At 38.0% G+C, this 22,902-nt stretch overlaps 1 protein-coding gene and 1 pseudogene across 1 annotated transcript in view; one reads left to right on the forward strand and one right to left on the reverse strand.

The window, feature by feature from the left end:
• The first annotated feature begins 442 nt into the window (after positions 1-442).
• Positions 443-2,246, forward strand: LOC140237330 (uncharacterized; annotated as a pseudogene).
• A 9,536-nt stretch (positions 2,247-11,782) lies between these two features.
• LOC140237340 (ankyrin repeat domain-containing protein 16-like) overlaps positions 11,783-22,902 on the reverse strand; it is a 34,301-nt gene continuing 23,181 nt past the window's right edge. Inside the window, exons 4-6 of the mRNA XM_072317279.1 lie at positions 14,648-14,843; positions 11,890-12,255; positions 11,783-11,843 (exon numbers count right to left, since the gene is read on the reverse strand). Of these exons, the coding sequence (XP_072173380.1) occupies positions 11,783-11,843; positions 11,890-12,255; positions 14,648-14,843 (623 nt within the window). The remainder of the gene's footprint in view (positions 11,844-11,889; positions 12,256-14,647; positions 14,844-22,902) is intronic.

Here is a 22,902-nt window from a genome sequence, read left to right on the forward strand (position 1 = left end):
ACCGGTTTCTTCAACCGCATCTCATCGACTGCCACCGGTTTCTTCAACCGCATCTCATCAAGTGCCATCGGTTCCTTCAACTGCATCTCATCATGTGCCACCGGTTTCTTCAACTGCATCTCATAGAGTGCCACAGGTTCCTTCAACTGCATCTCAACATGTGCCACTGGTTTCTTCAACTGCATCTCAACGTGTGCCACTGGTTTCTTCAACTCCATCTCAACGAGTGCTCTCCGGTTGTTCAACTGCATCTCGTCCTCTATCTGCTTCAATTAAACAGTTCAATATTACTGATTTAGTGATTACATCTTCAAACAAAAACAGCTAGCCAAGAAGAAAGTCAGCACAAGTCAAAAAGAGAAAAAGCATTGCAAAGGTGAAACAGATGCACAGAAGGAAAAAGACATGAAAAAGAAATTCATGGACAAACCTACTCTTATCCATGAACAGCTTCAAAATCCTAACTGCAAACTTGAAGCTTTGTTCCTCAAGGCTGTTCTACCTTTCTTTGAAAGAGCGAATCAGGTATGTCCTATATTAATATAGACAATGTAGTGCATGGATTCATTTCAAGTTTTTCCTAAAGAATTTGTGTTAACTTTTACTTTTTGTGCATGAAAATGTTTTATGGCAATTTTAAATGACCCTTGTTATTGGCCAGTAACTTGAATTTGTTTTATTTGTTATTTGCATTTCTTATTTGTTGATTCAATTATTCATCTGAGATTTGGATTTTTGATTGTTCAAAGCATGTATACATGTTTCTTTCAGCTTTGCTGGCAATTTAACCCTCTCAGTACTAAGACTTGTGAACTCAATTGACTTACTACACATCTACATGCCTTTGGTAATGAGGGGGTTGAAGGGTTGACACTGCATGTATTTGAATCCTCCCATTTACTTACTAATTTCATTCTTTCATTATCAGTTATCTAGTGTTCGTATTTATTGATCCCATTTACACTGATGACTTGTGATATAAAGGTATTACTTGTCTTAATGTTCTTGAATTTTTTTTTGTCAAAGTCACAACATTCGTGGAACTACAGTATCTGAATGTAAAATGTACACTTAGTCCATCTTTCAGTATTTTATTCTGATTAGTTGCATGCATTTTACTAACTTTTTCTGTCCCTGACTTCAGATTTTGGTTGCAGTCAGGGACACCACTTTTCAGGCAAAAGCCAGAGTACTGGCCATAGAAATTTATTTTCAGGCCATGTGTTTCAGGGGGTTTTGTGTGTGTCCAAAATGAAAAATGAAAAAAAAAGTTCTAGGCCCTTTTATTTTTTTACTGGCAGCCCTGAACAGTACAGTACATAAATGAAACACATTTCTTTATATTTAACACAATGTAGTAAACATGAACAATTACATATCTATAGTGGAGTTTATGTAATTATATTTGTATTTTCTAATATACAGATTCTCCAAAAGGATGAGCCCCAAATCCATCATGTTCACAAGATCCTGCTAAGTCAGCTGTCTACCATCTTGTCAAGATTTCTCAAACCAGATGCTATTCGTGAAGCTACAGATTTTACCAAGATAGATCTGAGCAACCCATGGAATCGTAAGCCTAATGATGAAATTAAAATAGGCTTTCAGTGCAAGGAATACATAGAGAAGACTAAATCATGCCTAGATTTGAAGGCATTCTATCAGAATGCTACCAACTTTTACATTCAAGCGGCAAACTACATGATCCAGAAATACCCATTCAATGACCCTGTTTTGCTGCATGCAGAGGTTTTGGACATTGAAAGAAGAACCCAAGCCAAATTCAGTTCAGTGGAGTTCTTTGCAAGGATGTTCGGCCTTGTCAGTGTACAAGATATGGATAAACTTGAACAAGAATTCAGTCTCTATCAGATAGACCAAGATGTTGATGACATTATTGCAAGTTCAACTACCAACAGAATTGATGAGAAATGGCACAAAATAGGAGGAATTAAGGATATTACAAGGCACACAATGAAGTACCCCCTCCTGTGTAAAACATTGAAAGCAGTTCTGCTAATCTTTCACAGCAACAGTGATTGTGAAAGAGTATTTTCAGTTGTGGAAAAGAACAAAACAAACAGAGAGCAAGCCTGAGCACTAGAACATTAAGTTCTCTGATGGTGCATAGATTGGCTAAGGAGAGCAGACAGAAAGTATGCCACACCTGTACCTACTCAAGAGAGGTTCTAAATGGTGCCAAAAGGGCTACCTATGAAGGTCTCCAGAGAAAGGAGAAGGCATAAAAAGGGCTCCAGGAGGCTACTTTTTAAGGTGAGATTTCCCAAATATCCTGAAGCCCCTTGACCCCTGCTGTTAGGATCGCGGCAGTGTATCGCGCAATTAGTGGACTCCTTTTTTTCATTTTCAAATGTTGGCAAGCCTGGGACAGAAGCAATGGACAAAGAGGTGGCTAGTAAAAGGTAACCAGGGGTGCCTACTGTAAATGGTGTGAGAAAAAGCTGCTAGTTAAGTTGTCACCTTTATAAGAATCTCATTTACCGTGTACACCACAAGTTTCAAACTCAAAACAAGACAAGAGGATCACTAGAGATGTATTGTACCAATTTCACTTTCCAAGCTGAGGCGGAGCTAAATCTGGTGGCTATTCTGGCAAGAAAATATGTGGGATTTCCGCTTTGCAGATGACCTGGTTTATAAGTGGTGAAGCATATCAAATTAAAATTGAGGATAATTCAAGCTCTACATTGTGGCAGGACTATCCCCTACCCCTATTAGTAAGGACAGAAGCAATGTACAAAGAGGTGAGGAGACAAAACAAAAACAAAAAAACACAGGCGCCTTTTGTAAATGGTGTGATAAATAGCTGACAGCTATAAGCTGTCACTTTTAAAGAATCTCATTTACAGTGCACAACACAAGTTTCAAACTCAAAATAAGTCAAGAGGATCACTAGAGATGTACTGGACCAATTTCACTTTCCAAGCTGAGGCAGAGCAAAATCTGGTTGCTATGCTAGCAAGAAAATGTGAAGGATTCCATTTTGCAGATGACCTGGTTGCAATGATGAAGCATATCAATGTTCAATCGTGGGAAATTCGAGTTCTACATTGTGACAGAACTAAAGATCAGTATCAGCTCACCAACTGGCTAGCACTATCATCACATGCAGACCTGGTAGAGAGGTTAAAAACTTTGACACATTCACTTCAAAACTAACCCAGCACACATTATGGTATCAATCTGTGAATCAATTATTATTGATCAATAACTACACCGACATTCCATACCAGAACTCATGGTCTTCAATATCCAAGGAAGTTTTACCCTGAAGCCTTCTCAATCAGAATAAAAAAATCTTCCTTGAATTCATTTTGTGCTTCTGCTTCAAAATTTTACTCTGTTCACTTTATGACATAAATGGTGTGGTCATATACCACTTGCACACTGTACAGCAGAGCTGGACAAACTACATGTACATGCTATATTTCATAATCATGCCAGGAGACGGAGCTACAATTCAAAATAGCCCATGTAAGCAGTTTGGAATGGAATTGACTAGCTGCAAGAACCTTTATGTACACTGTAGGATATGTAGCATACATGCCATGGATCAACCTGCTGTGTCAGGTGTATGATGAGGGGTGGACTTCTTATGAGGACAATATCATGTATGCTTGGCATGCTGCATTTGCATCATTTCAATGTAACACATTTTTGCAGTACCAGTAAGAGGTACCATTCATGTTTGCACTTTTGGGGTTAATGCAGCCCTGATCATGATGTTATGTGTGCTCTGTGGCCATGGATGATGGGAAAATAAATATATTCTTAGCTAGTTCTACTGTAAAGAACAAAACAAAAAAATAACTGTATCACAAAAGTGATCTTACTGAAAAGCCTACTGCTGTATATTACGCAAGCAAAAAGGGATGTTCAAATCACCCCAAAATGACACATTGATATTCACAAAATATTAACAAAATTGTAACATTGCCTCCCGTTACACAAATGTGCTGCATATTGCTCTAATTTTGAAAAAGGATATAAGTCTTATCTCTCATTCTGCCATTATTACATTTTTCGTACATTGTATTATCTGATCTCAAATTCAACCTCTTGCTGATATAATGTTTGTGAGCAAAATGTTATATCTGGGACTATTAGTGATCATAATTTGGCAAATGTTGTCCGAAAGCTGTATCAGCCCAAAATACAGTAAAAAATGGGTTAGTTTCAATTGTTTCAAACGATACAATGCACAATCCTTTCGGCATGAACTTGAAAATTCTCAGTTAATATGTCTTACTGTTTAGAAACACAGTTTGACATAGACAGTCAATGTTTGCTTGTTTGTTTGTTTTTTTTTTTATTGAATCGCATGATGTAAACAGCTGGTTGGGACAAAATTGTCTGGTGTTTAATGTTAAACCCACTACCTGTTGATTTTTTGTCAGGGCAATTGTGTTATAAATCAAGACAAGAAGTTATACTGAATATGAATTTTTATATTTTTTAGTCCAACATTGAATAAAAATTGTCCTAGAAAGGTACAAAAAGTGTTGATTTTCCCCCCTTCATGGCCTCGAATTCGTCTAGAATTCAGTGTCTTTCTCGATGACGCCACACGTTGAACGACACATTCCATTGGCGCAAAGTTTAGTGTGTACAAGCTGGCCATTGTATATGAGTTTGCGTGTATTTTAGGTGAGAGTGAATGAAGTTGTTCATGAACAAGCAATTAGATGCTTTGTTATGGCCGAAGAGGGTCAAGACAATCATGATGACCTCGACATGAGCTTTGAAGTAGATGAGAGTGATCCTGAATCTACAAGTGATGATAGTGACAATGATGGAGGTGATATAGGGGATTTGGGAGACATGGTCATGGAAGACAACAGCGTGAAGCCTGCAGAAGAAAGCGAAGGCGCAGCCGCAGCAGTCCGGCTGTATCAGTATGAACCTGTTCCTTGACAAGTCGATGCGATGGGCTTGAGGCCGAGGGGCCGGTGACAAGATGCACTGGAGAAACATAGATGCCTCTTGACTGGAATCAGATAATATTGACAATATTTCCAACCAGGTGCTTGGAAGGCTATTTTGGATGACGCTTGAAGAGAGGTGGCATTTGAACATTTGTGTGAACGTGGACGTCTCCACCTTCATAAGATTGTGTCCAACTCCAGAAAGGTGATGCAAGCAGTTCCAATTGACGAGAGAGGAAAGGATGTCAAAGACTTGAATCTTCTGCGTGACAAATTACCTGTAGAAAAGGCCCTCGGAGTTCAGTGGTGCATAGAGTCGGACTCATTTCAGTTCAGAATCAGGGCCGGTATTCAAATCCATACTTAAGTCAAGTACTTACACTTAAATCAAGTATTTTACTTAAGAAAAGTAATTTGTTTAAAAATGCGATTCAGTTCCCGCTAAGTATCATACTTGGCTAAGACAGATTTTGTTGCAATTTTATTACTTAAATATTTCACTTAAGTAATAAAATTGCAGAGTGACGTCATCCATGCTAAGTATTATACTTAAGATAAGAAATGCTCGTAGGTTACTTAAGATAAGAAATGCTGGTAGGTTATTTGCCACTTGGCAATTGGATTTGAGCTGGGGAAGACGTGGCCATGGCAGCTCTTCTCCATCTCCATGAGAACTACCAATTGGGAAGGGAGAGAATACACAGACGACTTCATCTGGTGCAAATCTACAATGACATTGAATTAATAAAGCGCTACAGATTCAACGGGGAGGGTATCCACTACATTACTAATCTTATCCGACACGACATCACACCTTAAGATAAGAAATGCTGGTAGGTTATTTGCCACTTGGCAATTGGATTTGAGCTGGGGAAGACGTGGCCATGGCAGCTCTTCTCCATCTCCATGAGAACTACCAATTGGGAAGGGAGAGAATACACAGACGACTTCATCTGGTGCAAATCTACAATGACATTGAATCAATAAAGCACTACAGATTCAAAGGGGAGGGTATCAACTACATCACTAATCTTATCCGACACGACATCACACCTTAAGATAAGAAATGCTGGTAGGTTATTTGCCACTTGGCAATTGGATTTGAGCTGAGGAAGACGTGGCCATGGCAGCTCTTCTCCATCTCCATGAGAACTACCAATTGGGAAGGGAGAGAATACACAGACGACTTCATCTGGTGCAAATCTACAATGACATTGAATTAATAAAGCGCTACAGATTCAACGGGGAGGGTATCCACTACATTACTAATCTTATCCGACACGACATCACACCGAAAGGAAATAATAACCATCCTATTGACCCAATAGACAAAGTTTGGCTCCTTTGGTTCACGTTTAAATTGTTTTTCCTTTTTTCACTTCAAATTTCACTTTCATTTTTCTGTGATTGTTTTCTTGCTGCAAAGTTTTCATCATGCAAGACAGTTGGATGATGTTTTTTGCATGAAGAGCACTGCAACCTCATTTTGCAGTCCTTGGACAAATGACTCAACTTCAGACAACCAAAACATAAACCGTGGTCGAAAACAAACTTAGTGCAGGCGTCTAAGGTTTGCGATGCAAAGGAAGTGCATGCGACCAGATGATGTTCTCCCTTACAAAACACACAATGGGGTTTCCATTTTCCTTCATCTCTCCTTCCGCTTACTTTCTGGTTTTGGGCACCAGTGGAGAAGGTTCGTGCGTTGGAAGACAGCTGTCTCTTATCTTTCAAAGGTGACGTCTGAGATGCAGTGATGGGATCACAAGCAATTGCTGCCTCATCTTTGATGAATTCAGTGAAGACTGAAAAGGGTGGAAAAGATAATCTATCTTGCCGCCATTTCACAACACAGTATGCCTGCCTACATGTAAGAACTCATTACACCCCTTGGTAAGACACACTCTTATAGTACACGAAATGCAAGCAATAATGGTCTAATAATTCCACAAGTTAAAACTCCAGAAGGAAAAATAAATCGTTCTCACACTTTGCTTCATGTCTTTGGAATCAGCTCTCCACTGAAGTCTGAAATGCCATCTCCCCCATAACATTTGTAAGAGCATTATATAGGCCATATCTCACTTGGGGTTAAATTCAGTCATTTTGATATCCCTATACTATGTAAGGGTATCATCCTATTTCAAATGATGTGGATTTAAGTATTATTATCATCAAAGACTTATTTTGCACTTTACACACAGCATCAACATTGTTTTGATATTGGGATGTATAGCGAGATGTCCTCGATTTGTCACTTTGTGTATGTTAAATTAATTATTGTACTTTGTTATTCTGTTGCAGGGCCCCCAAGAATAACAGTGTACAAACCACTGATGGGTCTACCCTGGGTAAAGAATACTGAATAAATAAATAAAAATAAACAGTAAATTTGTCACATAAGTCTCAATTTGCACAATATCAGTCATGAAATGTTGAGGTATATACAATGTAATATGCATACACACCCATAACAGCTAATTTAACATGAGTATGTTGCAATGTGGTTATATCTATATTAAAAACTAGAAATGTCGCTATGGCGACTGATGCCTCCGCCATAATTCTCCCAATAGGTGTATAGTACAATGTCTTCACAATGTGTGATGACAGCTTCACATAACTGGCAAAATATTGAAATAACAGGTTTGTCAGAAATATCTTGAATATTCACTTTCCTTGAACTAGGTTTGCTATAATTGTCTAAGAAACGGTAAGAGTGCAGGTACAAGTATTTGGGGAATTGAGGATTTTTACTTGACTCCTGACTGACCCTTTCATAAGTTTATCCATTGAGTAATTTTCAAGGTGTGAAGAAAGAGTGTAATTACAGCATGAAATAGATTTTTTTTTTCATTTAAACCTGGCCTTTGACACTTAACCTTTGACCTTTGACCTTCTGGCTGGAAATTTCCAAGAGAATCTCCATTAGGACATATCAAGTTTTAAAAATAACAATGCAAGCATTGCATCTACTAGTATATGAGGGAAATAGTCAAATTTTGAGGAGTTGACCTTGACCTTTGACCCCTATTGACCCATGACCCCTAAATTCCCTAGATAATCCCTGCCAGTCAGTACATGCGTATGTGCCAAGTTCCATGAAGATACATTGAACCATTTGCGAGAAAAGTGAAATTGTAACATTTTCACCTAACCTTTGACCTTATGACATGAAACTCTCTCTGGAGAATCTTTATCAGTAGTACATGTCTACACCGAGTTTCAAGAAAATATCTTCGGGCATTGCATGGATATGGGGAAAATAGCATCATTCTTAGCATTTGACCTTGACCTTTTGACCTCTGACCTCTTGCCAATGTCACTAAAATCTACTCAACTAATTGCCCCATCATACATCATCCTTGGACCAAGTTTGGTGAAAGCTGCTTCATCCAGTTTTGAGTTATCACGTAAACACATAAATTTTAAAATTTGACCTTGATCTTTGACCTTTGACCTCTGTCCGATTTCACTCAAAAATTAATCAAGTAATTGTCCCATCATACATCATCCTCAAACAAAGTTTGGTAAAATTTGCTTGATCCAATCTTGAGTTATCGCGTAAGCGGATACAATTTCATGATTTGACCTTGACCTATGACCGTTGGACTTTTGCCGATTTCACCCAAAATCTAATCAAGTAATTGCCCTATCATACTTTATACTTGGACCAAGTTTGGTAAAATTCCAGTCAATATTACTCCAGTTATCGCGTAAACGAATGCGGATGGGCGTACGTATAAGTACGGAACCCGAAAACACAATGCCGCCGACACCACTTTGTGGCGGAGGCATAAAAAACTAGAAATGTCGCTATGGCGACTGATGCCTCCGCCATAATGCATGATTCTCCCAATAGGCGTATAGTACAATGTCTTCACAATGTGTGATCCATGACAGTTTCACATAACTGGCAAAATATTGAAATGACAGGTTTGTCAGAAATGTCTTGAACTGGGTTTGCTATAATTTTCTAAGAGTGCAGGTACACATATTTGGGGAATATTGGGAAAGTTTATGCAATGAGTAATTTCCAAGGTGCGAAGAAAGAGTGTGATGATGGTACAAAAGAGATTTTTTTTTTTTTTTTTTTTTTTGGGGGGGGGGGAGCATTGAAACCTGGCCTTTGACCCTTAACCTTTGACCTTCTGGCTGGAAATTTCCCGGAGAATCTCCATTAGGTAATGCATGTATTAAGTTTTGAAACTAATAATGCAAGCATTGCATATACTAGTATATGAGGGAAATAGTAAAATTTTGAGGAGTTGACCTTGACCTTTGACCCCTGACTATTGACCCATGACCCCTAAATTCCCTAGATAATCCCTGCCAGACAGTACATGCATATGTACCAAGTTCCACGAAGATACATTGAAGCATTTGAGAGAAAAGTAATATTGCAACATTTTCACCTAACCTTTGACCTTTTGACCTTTGACCTTATGACATGAAACTCTCTCTGGAGAATCTTTACGCAGTAGTACATGTCCTCACCAAGTTTCAAGAAAATACCTTCAGGCATTGCATAGATATGGGGGAAATTGCAACATTTGTAGCATTTGACCTTGACCTTTTGACCTTTGACCTCTTGCCAATGTCACTAAAATCTACTCAACTAATTGTCCCATCATACATCATCCTTGGACCAAGTTTGGTGAAAGCTGCTTCATCCAGTTTTGAGTTATCACGTAAACAGATAAATTTTAGGATTTGACCTTGATTTTTGACCTTTGACCTCTGTCCGATTTCACTGAAAAACTAATCAAGTAATTGTCCCATCATACATCATTCTCCAACAAAGTTTGGTGAAATTTGCTCCATCCAGTCTTGAGTTATCGCATAAACGGATACAATTTCATGATTTGACCTTGACCTTTGACCTTTGACCTTCAGCCGATTTCACCCAAAATCTAATCAAATAATTGCCCCATCATACTTCATACTTGGACCAAGTTTGGTAAAATTCCAGTCAATATTACTCAAGTTATCGCGTAAACGAAAGCGGACGGACGGACGTACGGACGGACGGACGTATGGACGTACAGACGTATGGACGTACGGACGGACGGACGGACAACCCGAAAACATAATGCCTCCGGCACCACTTCGTGGCGGAGGCATAAAAAAAAGTGATAGTACTATAATCACGAACTTATAACCTTTGGCAAGAGTATTAAAGTATACATGTCATAAAATCAAAAAGGAAAGCAAAGATCTGGTACATCATGTGACAAAGATTTGTGCATCTATTCCTGAGTACATATATATCACTCTTATGCTTAAAAATGCCATATAAAAAAAAACAAACAAAACAAAACAAACAAAAACAGAAACAAAGAATGTAGCACGACTGGGAGTTGTATTGTCTGCCACAGCTTCACCTGCTCATACTCTGACACATAAACCTGATGGCACAGCAGCGCCAGTTGTTCTTTGCCCATTTTAAATTTTTTTTGGTCTCTCTCTGAGAGCTTTAGCCAATACGATGATGAAATTTAAAGATGTTTCCATCTATTCTTGTTTGATTTTACAGACCGTACATATAGTTTTAATACTGAAGTTGTTTTGAGGACAAGTTCTTGCTTCATCCTTTTCAATCACAATTTTCATAACCATGATATCCATTCGTACATATGTATGTTTTCATAAATATTTCTTGCATTCTATTATCAATATCAAAGAGTCTGCCATGTGTGGACTTTGTTGAGAAAGATTTCAGACCCTTATTCCTTTCCTTTTAAACTGGACAGTGCTGCAGCATCTGGATGTGTGATGATTGGCTAAAAGGCATTTAGAGCACTACCAGAAAGGGAGAGTTGTCCAGTCAGCCATGCATGATGTAATCTTGCAAATGCGGAGGGACAGGCAGCTGGCCGGCCGACCTTGATTTCTTGGCCAGACGAGGGAAGCTGATGCACCTACGCACCGCCACCCTGCACAGGTGCGACAGGGAACGAGGAGTTTCTGAAGATTGAGGTAAACGATATGAAAATGGCGGAGGAATACCAGGTTTCACTAAGATCTGATGGAACATGCTTGTGAGAATGACAAAGCAAAGACCATTCTTGCAAATGGCATCTTATATTGCACCAGTATGCAGCTAAACTGCCTAGATATTCTAGTAAAAATTACAGTAACTTATTGTAAAGCAAGACATATATTTTTTTGTGTGTGTTTGTGTGTGAATTGGAACCACCAGCCTTTTTTGTGGCATGAAATTTTTGTGAATTGCCACTGGTACTCAATGCATAGTGAAGCAAAGAATATGTGCATGCATTTTATTCACGAATCTCAGCTCGTGAAATTTGTCAAATAAAAAAATGCAAACATTTCTGGTTTTATAGTATTTTTCTACTTGGAAATGCACTTTTAGCAAGTTTTACAGCAGAAATTCCTGAAAATACACAATATAAGAAGCACATCATACTATAATCAATGAAATTCAGTGTCAGTATTATATTATTTTCTGCATTCAAGACATGGCAGACAAATTGACAATCATCAGAGTTCAGGAAAAGGCTTTTATGTTATTCCTCACTGAGTGTCCTATACATGTGTGTATAAAACCTGACCAAACTGACTTAATTTTCAATAGTACTCTTTTAAAATATGAGTATGTCAATGCTTACATCCCCCATTTTGCATAGATGTACAATGTACAAATATGTACCTACCTGCACAGGACCCCAACAGCTTCAGCAGATACGGAGATCTTGGAACAAAGTCAATGTATGCCCACCAAGCCTCTAACACCTCTGCAAAAGTTTCTTCACAGTCGTTCTCTTCCAGCAATTCAAATGGTGCTGATTCCATCTCCAGTTGGAGTCCAGCATTCATAATGAGGTTGAAGTTTGATGACGGTTGCTGCCACACACAAATATCTCCAACTGGAAACTGCACGTTGGAAGCCGAAAGATTCACATGTGTGAGTTCGGCGCACCTTTCTAGGAGAAGTCTCAGTATGGTACTACTGTTCAGGAATGCCAAGTACAATGGACAATGATCATACGGGGGACAAAATGGCATTCCTTTGTAGAGCGGGGATGCTCCTTTTTCTATGAGATATGTCACCACTTCTTCATTGTCCAAAGCCCATGTGGCAAGAACTGGTCGGGCTTTGCCAGATAGGCGGTACTGTTTCAGTTCATCTGATGGGAGTTTCACTCCAACATCTGCATCAAAGCCACTTTCAATTAAGCACTTCACCGTGTCCATTTGGCCAGACACTACAGCTAGGCGCATCGTGTTGTCATTGGACATCAGCTCCTTGTAGGATGAACACTTCTCTAGAAGTACTTTTAAAGACCTAAAGAGAGATTGCAAAGCATGAATCAAGCATTTAAACTGGCTTGTAATTCCACGTAGGTTAGCTCAGCCACATGTGAAATATGGTCTCGGACTAGCTGGTACAGGCCATCATGTTCAAGGTTATCCCAGTTTCCCTCAAACTATTTCTCTTAATGGCACACAGGCTCAGGAAGGCATGGTTTTGAAAACTCAATGTGAGGAACCTTCTAGCATTGACCCTATAAAGCTGGGGGGGGGGGGCACATTGTGTTCCCTACCATTATTTCCCCTGCAATCTGTAACTATGTCTAGTATCACTGGTTGCAACGACAACAATAAACTGACAACCATGTCAGTTGGATCTTTCATGTTTTTCTGTTTCAATTCCAGATTACATACTGTAACAACATAACAATGAATAAAATGGGGTTTTATATGCCAGAATTGCTGAAGGACCAAAATATAAATCATGGTTGTTAAAGGGAACGTAAACCCAAAGAGCAATGTGGGTTGAGTGAAAGCAGTAACATTAGTAAAACACATCAGTGAAAGTTTGAGAAAAATCGGGCAATCGATGCAAAAGTTATTAATTTTTAAAGTTTTGGTGTTGGAACTGCTGGGTAAGGAGACTACTAGAGGTTATGACGTATGAGTGGACTACAATATAAAGAAAATATAAAGGGAATTTAATAAAAATTCATTTTTCGTGAAAATTACACATTCCATCGACTTGATACTGACATATGTTAGGGGTAGTAATTATTCCCCCTACTTTCTGAAAGCGGTTTGTCAAGTACTCTTTCATTTCGCTAGAAAAGTAAATATTTGTGGAATTCCTTTTATATTTTCTTTATATTGTTGTCCACTCATACGTCATAACCTCTAGTAGTCTCCTCATCCAGCGGTTCCAACACCAAAACTTTAAAAATTCATAACTTTTGCATCGACCGTCCAATTTTCCTCAAACTTTCACTGTTGTGTTCTACTAATGTTAATGCTTTTACTCAATCCACATTGCTCTTTGGGTTTATGTTCCCTTTAATGATCCCAGACACGGTCTTCTCATTATCACCTTCATTCTTTATGTGACAAAGAGGCATCCAAACAATAGATAAAAGAAATAATTGAAAAAAAACCCCAGTATTTTCCAAAGATTTACTTGCTTTTTTTCATCATTTTGAATCTTTCACACAAGTTCTGCCTTTAGCACCCAAAAATACATATCAATATTTTTCTCATATTAGCAATCTGCAAACTCGAGAATTCCAATATTATGGATGTATGAAATGTGATACCTACATTGTATACACGTCCCTATGCCAAACAATACATCACAGGCCTCATAATTTCTTTACATTTCAATGAATAATGTCCCATGTGGTGACCTTGAGAAATTTCAACCATATTAATACTAAGTTTGAATTGCTTTTCTTTTGTGACATATGTGAAAGTGATAGGTCTAACGATAGAACCATATCGAGGGGAAAACATTTTTTAAGGGTTTAGCATATTTTCTATGATTTTCTTTATATTGTAGAGAATAGCCCCCCCCCCCCCCCATGGGTCACCATGAAAAAGTTCAAAGGTGAGGTCATGTAGAGTTTGAGTTGCTCTACCAATGTGATAAATATGACAGTGATGCATTCAATAGTACAGAAATTATACAGAAAATAATGGTTTTAGCTTATTTTCTAAGTATTTCTTTATATTGTGGTAAATTATAGTACCCCAATTGGTGACCCTGAAAAAATTCAAAGGTAAGGTCAGGTAGCATTTGAGTTGCTCTACCCATGTGCCAAATATGACAATGATTCATCAAATAATAAAGAACTGAATATTCAGGGGACACAATGTGCCCTTTACCCCCCCCCCCCCCCCCAATCTCATCTGTATTTTATAACACCACATTCAGTTGCATTCAAAAACTTATTCTGTAATTAGATTATTCAGAAATGCTACAATATGATCTTAAATTCAGGAAATTTCTATGGGACAGCATGACCTTCCCCTTACCAAAAGTTTGACCAAATCCACCAATTTTCAGCACTTCTTGCAAGCTATTGGCTAGCAGACTTCTGTTGTTATGATTCCTACTTACAATAACAATGAGTTATTGAAGCATAAAACGCACAAGATGGATTCAGAGTAATACCTTTCTGTGATAAAGAGAAGCTAAGAAGTCACAAGTATTATGGATCAAGTAAGAAACCTATAACATCTACTTGCATATCATTTGTGAAACTCTATATGCTTCAATAAAGCGAAGCTCTGAGTTATACTCTGGAGTTTATTGTGTTTGTATAACCCTGATGTTTGTCACTAAACTTCACTCATTTGTACTTTTGTAAAGTAATGTCACTGGCATGGGACTTTGTCCCAATGACAGCCGACTGTTTACAAGCATCACTTACGCCGAACATTCCCCCAAAACAGCATCATCAAGGAGTGTGACTCTCACTGGGGCAATACAGCTGGTGGAATACTTAGGATAGGCAAGAGGATCAGCACCCCACTCCAGGAGAGTCCTCACAGCATAGTCATTGTCATCACACACAGCAGAGTACAATGGGGTATGGTCATAGTTGGCTCGAACATTCACATCCGCTCCTGTACATGGAAGAGCACAGAAAAGATATACTAATGCCAAAATGTGGAGATATCCAGCTTTCTTTATAATTGAAAGTGGTTTTCAGATCTATGCCTTGGTGAAAGATGTGTACCCACATATCTGTGGGAAGCTATGACTTTCAGAGGTCACTACTTTCTCCTGCATCGGCATAACTGTGAAGAGTACTGCATAGAAAGAATTGGCCTCATTGTTTGCTGTCACTGATATTTCTCTGATGTCACTTCTGGGGTCCGTTTCATGAAGCTATCACATAAAAGCTATCACATAAATCTTAAAATGGCCAAGTCGCTCCTAAGCTAGGAGAGACTTTCACAGTGAAGTGAAAACCATTTCACGAAGTCTCTCCTAAGCTAGGAGAGACTTTAATTATTTCAATCGTCATGTTCGAGGGTATGATGATTAACATATCATTAGCATATCATTAGCATGTTGCCTTCCAGGCAGTGATCGCGCGGCGAGTCGCAAGCGCTGTGCAGCAGACGACACAGGCAATAACATGTACAGCGAGACATGCAAACTCCTGTCCCTTGCTAAAAAACACACCGCATCGCTGTTCTAGATCAACCTATCGAATCAGTGAGTATTGCAATAGAAAATTTGGATTGCATTTTTTGATATTTTATGGAATATTGTGCAATATTTTTTCTCGACTTCTACAATTCTGTAGCTATAAGCTAGCTTGAGGAGTGTCAGTGCAGTGCGAGTGTTTATGAATTACCGTTAGCAGTGTTATCACAATAGTCCCACGTACGTAGTAAATCGCCGTTATACTTTCAGCATGAATGACGAAATCGCCAACGCAACGTAACCGTAAATGATGTGGCGTATTAAATGTTGTTTGTTAGAGAATACACCCAGTGTGCTAGTGCGTTAGTTGCCTCATTAACGCACTGTTATTTCACTCTGCTACTTGAAAAAAAAAATACTCATGTGATGTGGCTCTGCATAAACAGATGATGAATAGAACTTAATAGAGAAGAGTCAATGTTAAATGTTACGTTGATAAACAACTTGTCAACACATGTTCGCGTTCATGGGATGAATAATGAATGTTATTGATGATTCACACACTGACATCTTTACCTGACACTGACAAGTGACAGTAGTGTTTATAGTGGTAGGCCCTACCACTATAGCCAGGGAGGTGAGACAAAATTTCCTCTCGCCTCCCTGCACTAGCCAATATTACTTACCGCCTAACCGGTAATAGATACTATCACCTAACATTTTACAACACTGTTACGTACCAGTCGCATGAAGCAGTAACCACACAGTCGAGTAGACCCTAATAACGTTAGGCCTAAATTTCTAACAGTAACACTGCTGGGTTAAACTAGTACTTACTAGTTAACTCTGTTAACTAGTACTTACTAGTTAACTCAGTAGTAGTATTAAGCTAAGTAGGCCTAAATTTACTGTACTGTAAACTAGGGAACTGTCGCACCTATCTAACGCTAGTATTCTACTACCACTAGACTCTTGGTTTTCTACTAACATTAACTAGCTGTTATTAACGTTAGTGTCAATATTATGAATCTTTAAACAAAGTTGGTTTGATTAGGAACATGCTGCCTGTTGCAGTGTTGGTGCATGGTGTTATTTTGCATGGCAGGGCAGGGAAAACCTCAAATTAGGGTTAGCTTAGGGCTAGCTTTAAATCAGGGTTGTATTTCTGGTCGAATTAGTCAAGGGACATTTGTAAGATTTTCCGAGAGTAAACATACGTTGGTTGGACTAGCTCTAAGGATATGCCATGCTGTGGAAATCATGATCAGCCCCTCTGCTGTATCAGTCTTGCTATGGTGTGGGGTCGCATTCACGAGTATTAATAATCATACAAGTAAACTTTTTTTTTCTGTGGAAGAAATCCTCACCTCCGTGCTGATTTACCATTGAATGTCGCATGATGGGGCTGAATGAACAAGTTAATAAGACATAAAACACCACTTAAGGCATAGCATTAGTATGGACATGCAGTGTTTTGGCCTGTTTTACATGTATGCCAAAAGCTGGCACCAGAAAGTTGGTCAACTGTAACAAAAAAAAAAAAAAAAAAAAAAAAAACTAGAAATGTCGCTATGGCGACTGATGCCTCCGCCATAATGCATGATTCTCCCAATAGGCGTATAGTACAATGTCTTCACAATGTGTGATCCATGACAGTTTCACATAACTGGCAAAATATTGAAATGACAGGTTTGTCAGAAATGTCTTGAACTGGGTTTGCTATAATTTTCTAAAAGTGCAGGTACACATATTTGGGGAATTTTGGGGAAGTTTATGCATTGAGTAATTTCCAAGGTATGAAGAAAGAGTGTGATGACGGTACAAAATAGATTTTTTTTTTTTTTTTTTTTTTTGGGGGGGGGGGTATTGAAACCTGGCCTTTGACCCTTAACCTTAGACCTTTGACCTTCTGGCTGGAAATTTCCCGGAGAATCTCCATTAGGTAATGCATGTATTAAGTTTTGAAACTAATAATGCAAGCATTGCATATACTAGTATATGAGGGAAATAGTAAAATTTTGAGGAGTCGACCTTGACCTTTGACCCCTGACTATTGACCCATGACCCCTAAATTCCCTAGATAAGCCCTGCCAGACAGTACATGCGTATGTACCAAGTTCCACGAAGATACATTGAACCATTTGCGAGAAAAGTGATATTGCAACATTTTCACCTAACCTTTGACCTTTGACCTTATGACATGAAACTCTCTCTGGAGAATCTTTACGCAGTAGTACATGTCCACACCAAGTTTCAAGAAAATACCTTCGGGCATTGCATAGATATGGGGGAAATTGCAACATTTGTAGCATTTGACCTTGACCTTTTGACCTTTGACCTCTTGCCAATGTCACTAAAATCTACTCAACGAATTGTCCCATCATACATCATCCTTGGACCAAGTTTGGTGAAAGCTGCTTCATCCAGTTTTGAGTTATCACGTAAACAGATAAATTTTAGGATTTGACCTTGATCTTTGACCTTTGACCTCTGTCCGATTTCACTGAAAAACTAATCAAGTAATTGTCCCATCATACATCATCCTCAAACAAAGTTTGGTGAAATTTGCTCCATCCAGTCTTGAGTTATCGCGTAAACGGTTACAATTTCATGATTTGACCTTGACCTTTGACCTTTGACCTTCAACCGAATTCAACCAAAATCTAATCAAATAATTGCCTCATCATACTTCATACTTGGACCAAGTTTGGTAAAATTCCAGTAAATATTACTCAAGTTATCGCGTAAACGAAAGCGGACGGACGTACGTACGGACGTACAGACGTACGGACGTACGGACGTACGGACGTACGGACGTACGGACGTACGGACGTACGGACGGACGGACAACCCGAAAACATAATGCCTCCGGCACCACTTCGTGGCGGAGGCATAAAAATCATAACATCTCCATCAGATTGTTTCTATTCTAATGTTAGTAGATCCATGAAATGGTTATTTTCAGTTTGAGGTTTTCTGTCATGACTTCAAGTTCATGTGCTTGAAGGACAGTGCAAGGAGAAAAAATATCTTCCAAAAATTTTGCATGTTCACCACTAGCACGTTTTTTTTTTTCTTACTTTTCGCAACAATTGACCAACTTCAATTTTCTTCCAATGAGGTATACCCTTACATTCCTATGATGTAAGTTTCTGTAGGCATAGTCAGTAGGTGCATCTACATGTGGTTGTTGTTAAGAGGATTTCTTTTTAATTGTTATACAAAGGCCAGGGTAATTACATTGTATATCTAGGAGCAAATTCATGCAAGCGTGTACTGTTCTCACGTAATCTGTGGAATTAGCCAACAAGCAATGATAAGTACTAAGTAGAGTTGACCAAGACAAACACTCGGTATGTACATAAGGATGCGGAGTACAATTTATACATACTACATTACTAGTGAATGTATGGTACAATTGCATGTTATTTTTCTTCTGTACAGTTGATGTGCAAGTTTGCAGATAAACAACAACCATATTCAGATCTGGAAACCCTGTTATTGATAATGTCACATTTCATTCTTAAAAGATGGTAGTTCCATACTAATAATAAGGCATGCTTTTGCTGTAGGGACCAACTGCAATACCAACTGCACAGCTGCACCAACTGCATCAAATTGAAAATGAAATAAAGACTAACATTTTTGATTATGTAAATTTTCTTTTTTTTTTTTCTGTTTTGCATTTACTCCAGAGACGAGACTACAGTAAGTATGGACGATGTGCAAGATTCTGTCCAGAAGGTAATTTTTTCTGATGAAGCTAATATCGTATAGTAGAATTTTACCACTTAAACCATGGAAATATGGATTGTCTTTTCTAGTAAAATCGTATGGCCAAGTGTTCATAACACTAAATTAATTGCCGGTAATAACTGAAAATGAGTTGAAAAAGGGAAAAAAAAGGAAAAGAAAACATGAATTTGAAATAGATTCAAAGCACTTTTTTGAAGAATCAATGAAAATCTTGACTCTTTGATTTCATTTAAATTGACTTTAACATTGTTTGTTAATGAAAAATCCATATGTGTTGAAATGGATTCAATTTTTGTATTTGTTGGACCACTTTAGATATTACTTGTACCACATTTAATAATGATATTGTTTCCACATATGATTATCACATGAGTAAAGACAATTTCATATCTCAAAATGCCAAAATCCTGAAACTGTAATCAAATGAAATCGTCGGCCTCATGCCAGAAGGGCCTTAACACCATAGACTTTGTACACTGTTAGGGCCCTTCTGGCATGAGGCCTACGAAATTATGATTTTAAGGAAAAGGTTGTGTTTATGCTACAATATTAAAAAAAAAAAAATATGACTTCTGCTCTCTTCTAAATGGAGAAGTATTTTACTGATGTAAAGTTGATATGCTGCAACTATATAAAAAGGAAAAAAATTGCATTCATTGCATTTGAAGAAGATGTAAAATTGTTTTGAATTAGAGTAATTGTGATATGCCAAGACTAAAAAAAAAGGAAATGGTGACACAGAATGCTACTATACCAGTGCCAATCTTGGAAAACATCACTTGAGTGACCTATTATAGTTTTCAGAATGAAATGACCGTCTAATTTCCATCATGAAAAAAATGTCTAACAGAGGATAATGTGAATGAACAGCACTAAACCATCTTGCACAGCGGTGCAACTGAACGCATAATTGAAATGGTAGCAATGCCAAGAAAATTCCATGCTGACTTTGGCCAAAGTGATTGGGATGAGCAAGTGTATGAGAGACTTTGATGTTTACCTTTTATCAAACATGTATACATTATCTTTATATGCTGCTGATGCTTTAAAAGCAGATCATTTTGATTTATATAGAAAATCATTACATTCACTTTCATTGGTAATATTGCATATCATTTTCAAAATGTCAGTACAATGCTCACATAACAATGTGGTTATTATGTGTTTGTATAATGTCTCATTACTGAAATAATTTGTTTTTACATTTTTTGTTTAATCTAACATGTATCATGATTTTTTATTTCATATCAATCCAGAAAATGAAAGCAGACAGGAAAGTGAACTTTTCCCAGCAAGAGATGATTGACATCATTACTTTCGTAAAGGGGAATAAGAGCCAACTGTTTGGCAAGTACAGCTACTGTGGAAAACAAGTGAGTTCAGTTGATAATTGTTGTCACATATAATCAAACACCTTCAACCCTAACTACAAGTGTATGTCATGAAGGCTTTTCAGGTTGTTCTGTTACCAGAGGATGGTTTGACTCAACCCCCCCCCCAAGAATCTACAATGAAATCTACAATCTACATAAAATTGGCACATACATCACCTGTCGAGCAATCTAGCAAACAATAACAGAAAATCTTTTTAAAAATCTACTGATAACACACTACATGGATATTGTGAATTATTACTTCTTCCAAGGGAGGAGGTAATGTTTTTATTACCAATTCTTTGTTTGCATGTTGGTTAGTTTGTTCATGTGCAAAGTGACTAAAAAATTATTGGTGAATTTGTATGAAACTTGCATGAAAGTTTTAGAATGACACAAGGAACAGATGATTTAGTTTTGGTAGTGATCAGGTAACTTTATTGCCTTTATGTAGGATTGTTTATATTTTAGCAGTTAGGGTAAGTGAACTTCAGACTTTAAGCTGCGCATTTCTGGTGTTTTGGTGCAGACATGATTATGAATGGGTTATTACGAGCAGTCTATGAAGATCCTTCTTATCAATATCGTATTATCAAAGTAGGACTTCTATGTTTTGTGTGCCAGCTAGCAGATAAAAACAACGGCCAGCAGAGTTTTCTTTATTTGTTGTGACTATATATCTGTCTATTTGTTTATTTGTATGTATGATTCATTGCATAAGATAACTGCATAATGAAAAAAAAAAATTACCAAACTTACATGGTATATGTATCAAAAGGTGGTAAGAAAGAAGGGTTACATTTTTGTAGTCACGAGGTCAAAGATCATAGGGTCATGAAAGACTGTAAGGTTCGTGTCCTGTTAACTCGAGAGTTGAAGATAAGGTATTCACCAGATATAATGCAGGTTGTAATTTCAATGAGGGTAATTGTTCAAAGTCAATGTTTTATATCACATTCCATTGTATGTAAGCCTCAGACGTGTAAAAGTTATCCTACAAACAATGCAAGTGTTGAGAAATGTGGGCAACATATGAAAAAAGAGGCTCAACTTTACTTCATTTCCTTGTAATATCATACTCCTTTGCTTTGATATCTTTTTTATTAACTTAATTTTCTGAAAATACTGCTACACCCTTTGTACCCAATCAGAGAGAGTAGTGACAGAATTTTACAATGAAATCATTTCTGTTCAATTTCCTATTAATGTGATTTAGATTGAAAAACAGAAGCAAGAACTCTGGCGCAAATGCGCCATAGGTTTGCGGGTTGCTGGTGGGCCTGTCCTCCGGTCTGGTGAGGACGTGAAAAGGAAATGGCAAGCCCTAAAGAGCCAGGCCCTGAAAATCAGGGCAGATGCCAAAATGATCGGTAAGGGTGTTACATTTAATTGCAATCACCTTTCACGTAATTCATTCTAAGCATCATCTTGGTTTTGTAGTGATTAGGAAATTTCTATTCCTTTCATGATGGCTTTTTTTTTCATACTTTGGCAGATAGCGTCAATAAAATTTGAAGTCCAAGGTGGGTATATATGATGTGTTCATGTGCACTCTAAAGTGTGTGCTGTTGTTTCTGCTAGGGCTAGGCGCGCTGTGCAGCTGAGAATTGATAACGTAACAAAGACTTTTAAATTGGGGAATCAGACAATATTTGGCATGCATAAATATGGTTGAAAACCACTGATCTCTATGTAAGATGAAGATCATTTGTGGAAACTAGTTGCTTTGCGGAGGTCTGTGATCAAGGGCCGGCGCAGCGTTTTTCAAAAGTGTGGGGGCCCACTTCCGGGTTTTATGAGCTAAAAAAAGCCAAAAAAACAAAACAAAAAAAGGTCCTCAGCTCTCAGCTCATCTCTCCTCATCCCCGTCCACTTCCAGGTATCTTCAGCTGACAAGCAAAAAAAAAAAAAGGTCCTTAACCTTACCGCTGCCATACTTCAAGATCTCTATCTATTTCAATTTTAGTGCCACTTACGTACTTCCGGGTTTAAAAAAGTGTGGGGGCCCAAAGTGATGACACCTTATGTATTCCCTTGTATGGTGCACAAAAAGTGTGGGGGACCGAGCCCCCATGACCCCCACGGCTGCGCCGCCCCTGTGCTTTCATAGTTTTGAAGATGAATTACAAACAATAATTATTACCTATTCTTTCAATGCAAACAATATCTTGACATAGACATGCCTCAACATGTTTCTGAATTTTTAGAAAAGTGTGATAACACAAAAGTGAATTTCACCTTTAAAAACCTAAAAAGTAATAGATTTGTTATTTCTTAAATGACAATTCCGACTGACAATTTTTTTTTTGTAGAAGTTCACTTGAATAATTGTTAGATTATAAATGTGATATGGCCTGCTTTTACACCATGCAATGATCAAAAGAGATATGAATCCATAAGG

This window comes from Diadema setosum, chromosome 1, assembly GCF_964275005.1.
Source record: "Diadema setosum chromosome 1, eeDiaSeto1, whole genome shotgun sequence".
Classification (NCBI taxonomy): Eukaryota; Metazoa; Echinodermata; class Echinoidea; order Diadematoida; family Diadematidae; genus Diadema; species Diadema setosum.